The sequence below is a fragment of the Lepisma saccharinum genome, chromosome 3 (assembly GCF_977018435.1).
Source record: "Lepisma saccharinum chromosome 3, izLepSacc3.1, whole genome shotgun sequence".
Lineage (NCBI taxonomy): Eukaryota > Metazoa > Arthropoda > Insecta > Zygentoma > Lepismatidae > Lepisma > Lepisma saccharinum.
In genome coordinates, this window is record NC_139231.1 from 20890941 (window position 1) to 20904398 (window position 13458).

General features: G+C 36.6%; 1 protein-coding gene across 1 annotated transcript in view; it reads left to right on the top strand.

The window, feature by feature from the left end:
* The window catches only part of LOC145984934 (pickpocket protein 28-like), a 328930-nt gene that overhangs the window by 261227 nt on the left and 54245 nt on the right, over positions 1-13458 (top strand). The window contains exons 7-8 of the mRNA XM_083118345.1: positions 1756-1841; positions 7827-7951. Of these exons, the coding sequence (XP_082974471.1) occupies positions 1756-1841; positions 7827-7951 (211 nt within the window). The remainder of the gene's footprint in view (positions 1-1755; positions 1842-7826; positions 7952-13458) is intronic.

A 13458-nucleotide genomic window follows, 5' to 3' on the forward strand; every position in this document is an offset into this window, starting at 1 on the left:
TTTCAGACAAAAAAAGCCTTTTAGTTTAGTACTGCCGCCATCTTATGAGAAAGGAATATACAGGGTGAGGCAAAAGTTGTGCACCACCCTTTTAATTTGAAAACGGCTTGACGGAGGACGTTGAAACTTCGGATATGGATAATAGGGTGGGGTCCCATATAGGTCCAGTATGCATCATGCCGGCCATCTTGAAATCCGCCATTTTGGAATTAACTCCAGATTTTCAAATGGGAAAGTACTCATGTGGCACATCATTGAAGATGTGCATTTTCTCAGAAACAAGAAAAACAAGAAAATAACCTCCCATTTTATTTGGTGAGGATATTTTGACAGTTGAAGTTCACATTGGGCGTCGTACAAAATTTGCTGTATGCGTTGCCCTGTTCAGTGCCACACAAAATGCAAGACGTTTCCGCCAGTACTCATGGTCACGCAATAACACGGCAGGATCCACAGAGTCACAGGCTTTCTGGATCCGGTACTGGAAGATGTCGGAGATCATTGATTTTGTCTTGATAAACCATGGTTTTAAGATGGCCACAAAGGTTAAAGTCGAAACGTCTGGAGAATGGGTTGGCCACTCAGTGGGTCATGCTGCATTTGAAGGATCTCTGACTGACTCCTGACACTGACCCCAAACGTCGCGTACTACATTTCGGTCTCTTGACTAAGGATTCCACGATTGCCGTTGCTGTTTCCTCGTTGGTAGCGGTTCTCTGTCGTGCACGGATCCCGTCTCTTTAAACTTCTGCAACACAAGCAACACTATGGTATATGTGAGATGTCGTCTCTCTCTGGATGCCGGGCGTTGAAATCCTCTGCAACGACCCTGGCACTGCGCTCCCCACTTATCACAATAATTTCAATCCGTCCTTGAAGGGTTGGCGGCATGTTACATCATCTGCAACAAATAAGTAACAACCATTACATTACACCAAATTTGAAATTCAACTATCAAAATATCTTCACCAAATAAAGTGAGGGGAAATATAACTGCATATTCTAATTTCTGAGACAATGCACATCTTAAATGACGTGCATACACGACCCCTTCCCATTTGAAAATCTGGAGGTTATTCCAAAATGGCGACTTTTAAGATAGCCGCCATGATGCATACTGGCCCTATCTGGTGTGCCCCCACCCTCCTAATCCATATTCGAAGTTTCATCATCCTCCGTCAAGCCGTTTTCAATAAAAAGGTGGTGCTCAACCTGTACAATACTTCCTTTGAGTTTTTTTTTTTTTTTTTCAATTTTGTCGCACTAAACAAAGTACTGGAACTTGGTCAACAGAAACACACCCTCTCTAAATCGACGATGCTACGATTCTGCCAATCCCTTCGTGTCGATAATAAGCACTCGCTAATTTTGCTTCATGGCGACCTGTGACGTCATTGCAGTTTTAGGTTACAAGAAAGGAGCAGTGCTACCAGCTTTGGCAAGGAAAGAGATGGAATGTAAAATATGTTTTAATTGCAAGGAATTAAAAAACCTGGACGACTAGGAACACCGAAGGCATTTTTTGTGACCCTTCATTCATTTATTAAAAACCGAGACTCCCGGCAACCCTATAACTTACTTTAAATAAGTTTATTTTAATAAACATACTTTCTTACGTGATATAATTAAAACACAAAGCAGCAATGATTTATTTCATTCTCCTAGTTCACAAGCAAATTTTGAACATATTTCATAAAATTAACCTGTCTAGAACCTATGGTTTGTTTAATTTTTCACTGATTTTCTTTTTTTTAGTGGCATGGTTGTTCTTTCGTTGGATAACCTGTTGCCAAGAGTGAAGAACTGGTCTTCAGAAGGCGGCTACACCACAAGTGACTCCTGTAAGTACAGACATTACATGTGAAGGCACTGGTGCACGTTTTCAGGGTGTAGTTGTGTGTTTTGTTACATCAACATGTTTGGAACATTTAGAAAATAAGGGTATTCACAGGAATTTACATTATTTCCAAAATTCAGTTATGTATAATTTTCTCTTACAAGAATGGAGGTATTATTGTCTGGACTTTTAATGTAATAAAATAATAATAATAATAATAATAATAATAATAAGGTAAAAGTCGTAAGGTGTGTCAGTTGTGTGCAATAATGCAATTTTCATACACTTAAAGACAAATAAACATTTTCTCTATCATCTTTAAATTAAGTAGGGAGTTAAGCATATCCTCACCTGCGTAACAAAACCGTCAAGGCCCGCCCGCTAGAAATATATTCGGACACCTTCATGTGCAGTTAACAGAAAAAGTTTCTGCCTAAAAATTTAAGCAATTACTCTCTGGTTGAGGCTACACTTACATTAATAAGACAAGTTGAATCTGTACCTATGAATCATTATAGATTACAATTTTTATCCATTTGACACTTCTCAGCTGTAGAAAGGAGTTCGGAACAAGAAACGTGAAATAACTACTAATATTCTTCACGGACTCAAATCTGTTTTTAAGCTGAGTAATACGAGTTTTTTTAAGCTCGTAACTATGCCTAAACAAGCATCTTCTAAAATATGTCTACGGATTTACTAATCTTTTATCTACGCACACAAGTTAATCGAAATGACGTTTTACGTTGAGAGGTTTTCTAGGGTATCAGCCAGGTTATTTCCGGATAGGCTTCCAAGCTCTCGTGAGCGAACGCCACTCTCACTTCAATCCCTGAAGATTCAAGAGCTGCCTGATACGAGCCAGAGAAAACATCTTCATCATTCGCCGCCAGAAAAGCTTCAAGAATTATTTGACATTTTACGTGTTGAACAATTTTGCTTTATAATTTTGGATAGACTCTTCAATTTACCTGACTACAGTATTTCTGAATATTCTGTCTGTTTTCTGATAACGAAATTGAAGCACTTCTAACAGACTGGGACAACTTTCGAAAATTCTGACTGTAGGAAGCATTTTTGAGGAAAAGCGGGCAAACAACATTTTCTGAATGTATTTGATGTGCTGATTACGAATATTTTGTTTGCCACTCTCGATTTTGGTGTTATATGCTTCAAGTCGCTAAAAAAACAAAATGGCGGACATACGAAATGAGTTCCTATTAACATTTGAAGGAGCAGAAACAAAATAGTGATCTTGGTGTCAAACATTATGTTTTTGGGTATGCTGAATACAAATATTATGTTTTGTAATCTGAAATTTTAAGCTATGTGCTCCAAATCGCTAAAAAACAAAATGGCGGCAATACGAAATGAGTTCCTAATAAATTTTGAGGGAGCAGAAAGAAAATAGTAATCTTGGTGTCAAACATTATGCTTTTGGGTATCCTGAATCCCAATATTATGTTTTCTAATCTGAAATTTTAAGCTATGTGGTCCAAATCGCTAAAAAACAAAATGGCGGCCATACGAAATGAGTTCCTATTAACTTTTGAAGGAGCAGAAGCAAAATAGTGATCTTGGTGTCAAACATTATGTTTTTGGTATGCTGAATCCAAATATTATGTTTTCTAATCTGAAATTTTAAGCTGTTTGTTCCAAATCGCTAAAAAACAAAATGGCGGCTACGTGCATCCATGCAATGTATCGTATCCATACTTTTGAACTAGGAATAAAACAGTGTAACAGTAGGTTTTTAATACAGAAAAAAGTATAGAACATTGCTAAAGTAAAGATGCAAAATAATAATATTATTCAAAGCATAATACCATATTGAAATATTAACAGTACAAGTGTATGATAAATCCACACGTAATCCTTATTCAACCTTATTTTACGTACAAAAATAGTATAACATTTTTCTAGTCACGGATATTCATCACTCCTTAGTGCAAGTATCTGCGCATTTGCAAGCTGCAGTACATACAAGCTGTCCTTTCCTGCAGGACCATGTAGCGGATATACAACCACCCAAACATCCACAGGTGACAATGTCGTAGCAGGGTTGTGGAATTGGTGGCAGCGATTGAAGTTTTGGAACGAGCTGTCCATCAACCATTTTCCATCCCAAGATAGCAGTGGTGGTAACACAGGTTTTGGTATGACCGACTGCCTCCACACCATGGCTTGATAGTGGGGCCGTAGATCATCGGTAGTGTGGGGGCAGTGTTTGTGGTGTTTTTCCTTTGCTGAACAGCTTTACTCTGGCTTCATCACAGCTGCTTCCATCCGGTACACCATAAAACTTGCATATGAACTTCTCTGCCTTGTGTGCTGTTTCTTGTTTCAATACGTCAACACCAAGATTTAGTAGATCATTATTATTAGTGTTAAATATTTTCCATGCTGTCTTCTTACTGATCCCAGCAATGTAGGATACTGTGTCGCATCCTGTTATGGCGTGGAATGGGATGAGAGTTTCGAAGACAGGGTCCGTAAATGAAAGCTTCTGCCTGACTTCATGTACTGGAATGTATTTTCTTTTTTTTATGTTCCTGCTCGCAACCACAATTTCGTACATCTAATCTTGTGAAATAATGCTACCAATTGCACTAATACACCTGCATCACGTGCTGAGACAACAATGTTATCAGCACCAGAATGAAGACAGTGAAGTACAATGAGCGTGTCCGCCTCTTCGTGGTTTGCCTGCAATCCTTCAATAGACAAATCACGATTGTTTGTTCGTACGTCATCCTCCTTGTGAAATCCACCGGAAACCACAAATATTTTGTCTTCAGGAGCATTGTTGATCAAATGATTAGAGAGAAAACAGGCCAAATCTTTTTTATTCTCTGAGTTAGCAAGAAAGTCGCTGAATTTGTTGGGGATTGGCACGGATCCATTTTCTATTACTCTCCTTACTAAATGAGCATGTTTTAAGCGCCTATGCCTTGTTTCAGCCTTGATTGAAGTTGCGTTATACCGATCAAAGGTGACATCAATCCTCTTGAAGAAAGAACAAGGTTAAGAAATACATCTGCCAGTTGACCAAAGTTTAAAAACTCCTGCAGGCTTTCCAAGTGCAACAACTAATGCTTGACCATCTATTATAAGGCATGACGCAGACGGAATTGATATATCAGGTGGACAAATTACATCCTTGGTCATCACATCAGCTAGAATGGCTTTGTTTCCTGTTCTCAGACTTCCGTTTGTGTTGGCAAGGGAGATTGGAATTGGCATTAGTTCATGACACAAAATGCGATTTAGATTCACATTACGACCTGCCTCATAGGCAGTTACGAGGCGCTGGAGAATATTCCTGTCAGTTTTCAAAATGGTTTCCTTGCCACTTACTACCAATTTAACTTCATAGAGGGACTTAAAGGTCCTTGCATTTGACTTATATAGAGGATCATTTAACTTGACTTGTGTGTGACTTTTACCAGGGCCATCATTCTTTCCTTCACGAAGGTGTCTAGCTTTACCTGGCCCAGTGTTTCAGCTTTGAGGAGAGTATCTTGATTATCTGAAGTAGCTAAATCCTTTGTTTGTGGCAATGTTCTGGAGGAACTGATAAGAAACATCTTAAGATGATGGCTCACAGGTGCAGGTCTTTTCAAATTAATAAGTGGATCCATGGTTCTGTTTCTATCATTCTGAAATAAAGTAAAAAAAGAAAAAAAATATTATAGGTTTAGTCATTTTTGTGGTTCTTTTGTTCAAAAAAGAGGAAAAAAGGACCTCCCCCATGGCGCAGTGGTAGCGCTATTGCTTTGTAATCTAGGGGTCCCGGGTTTGATACCCGGGTGAGGCACAAGTGGTTCGGTCCCACTTTAAACTGTAGGTCCAGTCCCGATTAGCCTTACTGTGCATAAAGCGGACTTAAAACAGCAACTCGAACCAAACCAAGAGGAAAAAACTACAACAATTTTCAAAAATGTCAGATTAGAAAACATAATATTTGGAAAACTAAATATGCTGACCAAGGCAGTAATTTATTTTATTAAAAACATAAACTAAAACGTAACTTTTCAACCTTCTAGCAAGGTCTTCATCAGACTCTGTATCAAGTACAATGTAACAAGATACACAAAAAGGGCATTATATATACACAAACATTACTCCCTCCAGACTATTAGAAAGTTGTTAGGAACTTTCTAGCAGGTGGCTTTCACTTTCCAACTGTACTTTCACCTAAAAGGCTAAACATAATTACTTTCATATAGAATGTGAAGAGATATTCATATAGAATATCTCACGCTCTTTTTCCTTCATTTTTCTCCCTTCTCCTCTCCTCTTTCTCTCTTGTCCTTTCCACTCTTTCTAACATCTTCTTCCATTCTTTGTTTAACTTCAGTCCCCCATTCCAGTTCATTATGTCTTCTTCACCTTTCTTCTCTATTTCCTTGGCTTCCTTCCATTTTCTCACTAGCATTCTCTTCTCCCTTCCTATCTGCTTAGCCTCATCCCACTCTATGTCATGTCCTGTTTCTCTCGTGTGTTTAAATATTATATTTATATATTTGGATTCAGCATACCCAAAAACATAATGTTTGACACCAAGATCACTATTTTCTTTCTGCTCCTTCAAAAGTTATTAGGACCTCATTTCGTATTGCCGCCATTTTGTTTTTTAGCGATTTGGAGCAAATAGCTTAAAATTTCAGATTACAAAACATAATATTTGGATTCAGCATACCCAAAAACATAATGTTTGACACCAAGATCATTATTTTGTTTCTGCTCTTTCAAAAGTTATTTGGAGTTCATTTCGTATGGTCGCCATTTTGTTTTTTAGCGATTTGAAGCACATAACATCAAAATCGAGAGTGGCAAATAAAATATTCGTAATCAGCACATCAATTACATTCAGAAAATGTTGTTTGTCCGCTTTTCCTCAAAAATGCTTCTTACACTTTTTACAGCCACATTTCTGAGAATTTGCACCAGGCTATAAGGAGGTTCGAAGCTTTTCCGAGTCCACATTTTCTGAATGCAGAACCTGAGATGTCAAAGGTAATGCTACAACTATTTTTGTTCCAGCACTCTCTGAATAATAAATAGAAACTTTTCTATAATTTTTAAATGATAAATCTTTCATCACTTTTAAAAATTCTCATATTATTCTTGAAAGTACATTTTTAACATCGACATCAGAATAATGTAATGATCTCATTGATTGAAATCTAGGAGACTACCGGATTGGACAAAGTTTCTTAAGTGTACCAGAAACCAAAAGTTTCCAAAGGTTTCCACTTTGACCAAAAACTGGGAATATTTTTCTACGGTTTGGCAAAACTGTGTTACTTCAGTAATATGAATTATGGGCTGTACAGTGAACGAATTTCGCGGTTTTCTGTTTTCCTGCAATTGTAGCTTTAACCTCATTATAAATCCTGGACATACACGTTGCACCATCATAACTTTGGCCTGGACATATTCTTAACGAGAGTGAAATGCGTGTGGTTAACAGATCAAAATAGGAGGTACAAGGCAAAGAAAAAACAAAAGACCAGAAAAGGTGTTTTTTATACTCAAGACAAGATTAAACGAGTAAAAATGTTCAAGCAACTTTATCTTAAAAATTTGCGTGAATGTTGTACCTGAGAAATATGAAAAATATTTGTATTATTTTTCGCCCCATCCCCCTTAAGCTTCTTCCCCGCTCTCATTGTGGTCTCTGCGGACCTGTAAATTACGCCGGTGATTATCCTCATGTGTTAATTATCACAGATATGTTTCCAATGAGACTTTGAGTACTTGAAATTCTATGAATTCAAACAATAATTTGGTACAGTTTCAAGACAGTCAAATATTTTTGTTTTGATGGAAGATTGTTCGAAATAATATTGAATGGCCCAATATATATTTTTCTTTTAATTTAAATTTATTTTTTCATATAAAATTTATCGCATTTCCACATTTTCACATAAGAACTTTCCGGGAAATGATGAAAATAAAATGTGATAAAAGGTTTTAATTTCAGATACACAAGACTCCACTTACCCAAGGAGCTCTCCTACTAAAATGCTGGTTGGGGGACTCTCGATGAAAATAATGAGGAACGAGGAAGTGAGACCAATTCTTAAACCTGCTCAAGGTGGATACAAGGTACCTAATGTAATATATTGTGATTTCTATTTCAGTTATTTTATATCGCTTTTTCTTTTTTATTTAAATTTTAGGTTACTCACGATAACAGGGTTCAATTCGATTTCATAAAAATAGATAAAGGACAAATACAATGACACATTCACGTCTAGAGTCTTTGGTTCCGTAGTATGTTACGTATTACCATTTCACCACAAAGGACATGTCGTATAGGACAGGACATAATAACAACTTTGGCGCAGAGGGATCCTGGTTTACTGGCGTAGAATCAGAGCCGCAACCACGATTTCTTGTGGGGGGGGGCAAGTACCAGGTTAAACGTAGCCCTACAAATAACAATAATAGCATAATAATAATGATAATAATAATTATTATTATGAGTAGTAGTAGAAATGTCGAAGACGTTATTATCCTCGTACATTACGCAAAAATAGGGTAGAAGTTACTGCTCAAGCATTTTGTTAGAACAAACGATTTGAAATATTTTTTCATAACGTTCAATTTCACATTAACTAATAATGGAAAACAAACATACAAACTGTATTTTTAAATGGCAGAGAATGCATTCCGAATATAATTCTTTTTTTTTTTTTACATATAACATGCATAACGTTCATGTACAACTTACGCTTTACGCATATGCAACATGGAGTGACGTAAAATAAGAAAATACATATGCAACACACTAACACTAAATTGTGTAAGTATTCAAAGTTTATTTAAAACATATATGTCCAACATGTAGCTGGGTTTCATGTGACGTCACGATGTGCACAGCCGCCATGATTGCGATCAATTTTATTTGTCGTTTGCAAGGAAATATCCACCACGTAGCGTTTGTTATATCTGCATCAACTGCACGTTTGTTTTAAATCACGAATGTCTGGTTTAGTATCTCCCGTCCGCCCGCTTGGACTCTGTATACTTACAAGAACTGGACTTATCCAAGGCTGTTCGAAGCCACAATGCAACAGTTTGTGTCGTAGGTGAAACACACCTATATTAATGAAATATATTATATAATCAATTCATCCACCTCATAATAAACCAACAGCAAAAATGATATAAATTGTCTCAAACATGCACGCTCTTTTCCTCAAAACAATTGTTCATGCATTTAAGACAAAAAAATCAATTGAGAGAAGTCTTACTTCTCTGTCTAGTAATTTACGATTCATTACAGAAACCAATGATATTGCTTGCGAAGCGAGAAAGAAAATTTTTAGATCCAATATTTTGCAAACTGAAAAGAATATTGATTTAATAGGGCGCAAATAATTTCACGGGGTACCATGACATTCTCTCTTTTACAACTTTTTTCATTTAGATCGTTCGGCAAAACGCCCTAGCTACTTACGGCTCTGAACTTGAGGAGACTATAGGAAGAAAGCAGGGAGTGCGAGCGCGAGGCGCGCAAGAAAATTTTATGAAATGTATTTTTATTTGTATTAGATTTGAAATCGATGGAGCAATTGTCCCTCTCTGCTCCCTGCAAGTGTTCTTGAAAGTCAGTGTTTGCCCCCCTAGAATTGATTTTCCTCCAAGGTTGGAGGGGGCAATGCCTCCCCTGGCCCTCCCCCTGTGGTTGCGCCACTGTGTACAATACATCCCCTGAACACCACTTCGAACTACGTACATCATCTAAATTTTACCTCTGTTACCCCTGACAAACGCAAAAAGCTACCAATGAAAGAATCTCATTTTAATGAATACATAAACTTTACTTTGTCTATAGTAGTGAACACTTTCTTATACATCATATCCGTATTCAAACTACCGTAAACCTCTTCCACTAAATTGCGGCGCTGGTTGGTTTAATTGAAGCATCTACCTGGAAACATTTAAATGCGTTGAAAAGGGTCTTAAAGTGTCTGTATACAAGACGATGACTTTTTGACATATTGGAAGATAAATGTAGGATTGTGATTATAGTTCATCTAATTGTTAAGTAAACTTGACAAAAACTAAATATTTCTAATATAAATCATATTTTTTATCGATACCCGATGGAGGCAAATAGTGGTTCGGATCCCACTTTAAACTATAGTTCCAGTCCCGATTAGCCTTACTGTGCATAAAGTGAACTTAACACACTAAATCAATCAATCAATATTTTTTATCGAAACTTAAATTTGCAAATTTGTAAATTTCATTCTTTAAATTGTAAACGAGCTTCGGGAAACTGATTTTACTTCAGAACGAGTACTAAATATAGAAACCAGTTTCAATCTCATTTGAGAGATGAATTGGGAAAATGAGGAAAGGAGAAAGGATTTGATTAATCAATGTGCTAGTCAGATACTAACATGTAAATATTAAAAATATTAAAATGATATACATAATTTCAACAGAAAATGTGATGTTTAATTGTTAATTTTTTAAACATCATATTTACCTCTCGGTTCTACTTTTTAGGATTCTGCGAACGGATCATAAAAAATGACATGCATTGAACTGTTGAAATACAAATGCGAAATATGAGTGTTGAATAGTATTTCTATGTAATAATCCATGTAAAAAGAAAACAAATCCATCCAGCAGACTCACTTATTCACTGTCTAAGAGATAAGAGGGTGGACACAAAAGGAAAAGCGCCTAAGGTTACTTACATGGTCAAATTCAGAATAATTCAAGCGGACACTTCGATGACACATGTTGAGTTAGGGTCGCCCTGTTCGATTATAAATAAATAGCACAAGAAGCAATTGAGAAGTATAGAGTGATATAAAATCCCCCATTCTTAAAGCTGTACGCTTAGCGTTCACGAAAAATTGTAATTTCGGCGAAGGCAAAAAAAAAAAATATGCTAAATTGTTTGATTGTTTTGAAGCTCCCGTACTTACTGTCAACCTCAATCGAATATATATATAATATATATTGTACTTAATTGGAAAGCCAGAAGTATCTGTTTTTAGACAATACCAAGGCAAAATGATTTTAACTCTGTTCTTTTAAAATTTGTAAACCCTCATTATGTAAGGATGCTAAATGAAATCTCCTTACACAGAAAGAGCAAGTTCTAAATAGATGGACAGAATACTTTAGCAGAATATATAATAAGACAGGAATGGTGAATATGCAAGTACCAATGGGCGAATGGAATGAAATATGCGCAGTAATACAAAATCTAAAAGCAAATAAAGCTGCAGGAAAAGATAATATACCACCAGAACTAATCAGGAATGGAGGTAGAGCGTTAAAACAGAAATTGCATAAACTGATATTAAACATATGGGAAAGAGAGCAAATACCAACGTAGTGGAACAAAGGAATTGTGTGCCCAATATACAAAAAAGGTGACAGACTAAACTGTAACAGCTATAGACCAATAACACTGTTAAACATAGGGTACAAAATATTTGCCATATTGTTAAATAAGAGGTTAACAGAGATTATTGAAAGCAATCTAGGAGAACACCAAATGGGATTCCGGCCAAATAGATCAACTACATATAACATATTTGCAGTGAGAATTTTTTGAGGAATGCCATGAATATAACATTGACTTGCACAACATATTTATTGATTACAGTCATGCATTCCATTGAGACTACAGAAGCAAGGCAACAAACTCCCTGAAATTATACGAAGTACCATACAAACTAATAACACTAATAGCATTGACACTAAAACAACAGAGCAAGAGTCAAAATAAACAATGAACTTATTGAAGAATTTAAAGTAGAGCTAGGAGTGAAACAAGGCGACCCTCTATCGGAAACAATATTTAGTATAATCATAGATTCAATTATGAAACACTTGGATCTAAGAGGCAATATATCTACGAGACTTAAACAATGCATCGCTTATGCAGATGACATAGTACTCACAGCAAGATCTAAAAAATCCTTAATTGAAACATTTCAACAGCTGAAACATCAATCCAAGCAAATTGACCTTGTAATAAATGCACAAAAGACAAAATACCTAAGATGTGCGAGAGGTAAGGGTGGAATGGAAGAACTGACCATAGATGATGATCATATAGAACAGACAAAATCCTTCAAATACGTAGGATCAATAGTGAATAGAGATAACACAATAGAAGAAGAAATCAATGTTTCCGGAAACAAAGCTTTTTATGCCATTTTGGAACTATTCAAAAGTAAACAAATATCAAAGAGTGCCAAACTGAGGTTTTATTATACCATAATAAGACCTATAGTTACATATGCATGTGAAACATGGACACTCAAAGACTCCTACAAACAAAGATTATCAGTATTTGAAAGAAAAGTAATAAGAAAAATATATGTTCATTGTAACGTGCCCGGCGTGAAGCTAGGTTACTATTTGATTGTTAGGCAGCGGCGTAGTGCCCACGTAAGGCTTGTAAGTCCACCTTACAAGTTGAAATTATTGAAGAAAACGTATTTCATTCCCGTATTTATCGCTTGAACACACATAGCAATATCAGACTTCAAGTAGAACTTTTAACGAAACAATTGAGGACTTAATTTGATTCGAGTTGTTTCTCTGTAAGGCTTCTTGAGAGGATTTAAGTGCGGGTGAATGGAAGAAATGATTTGGACTCGCCCATGGCGGGTGTGTTTGCTTATGTAGTATCTTCTCAACCAATGACAGGGCGCCTCGATTCTCACGCACTGTAAGGCGCATTACCAGTGGGTGCTAACTGGCGAGATTTCTGTCCCCGCTGCGTCTGTTTGCCACGGTCGGAAGAGAACCAAGAAAATCGACTCCCGGGTTGTTTCAACAATGCTTGATGGGAGGTGTAGCTAACAAAACGGGTGTCATTTTAAATGTGTAAACTAACTATTAAGTTCACAAAGAGATGGTTTAATGTTGGATATTACCTTCATTAGAAGCAGCGAAGTTAAAGATAAAAGAGGAATGTCTGGCAATCCTAGATCCGGCAGCGCGCGCAAAGTTAGGGGCGTGCATCCCAGTTGCCCGTAATGTTAAAAGCATACGCGTAATACTTAGCGTTATGATTTACAGATTTATTTTACCTTTTCCTTTGACTAAGTTGCTTGATATGCTTTTCAAAATGTGCGCAAATATCGTAACCATGATAATGAGTAATATTCTCGAATGCATTTGCATTTGCAAATTGTATCCTACGCATTTCCCACAAATGGCTCTTTAGTGAAAGAAAAAGAATAATAAGAATAAAAATATGACATGGCCTTTCCAGAAGAAGAGTTTGTGTCCTTAACTAAGCTGTATGCGAAATTTGTCAATTGCTACCAGTTGAAAGTTGAGCTACAGGTAATTTATTCTGAAGCCGAATATCGAGTAAAGAGTGTGTTTGAACTTCATGAGTACTTGCGTACTACCCATTTGAACGAAGCTGTTGAACAAGTGTACAAACTAACAGAATTCTTGCTCACTGTTCCTGCCTCAAGCTCGTCGGTGGAAAAGTCGTTTTCTGCACTGAAGAGAATTCTTAAATTTCAACGCAGCACACAGACTCAGGCAAGGAAATCTGACTTGGGACTAATATCCATTGAAAAGGAGCTGCTAAAGAAATTGACCAGAAACTCCGG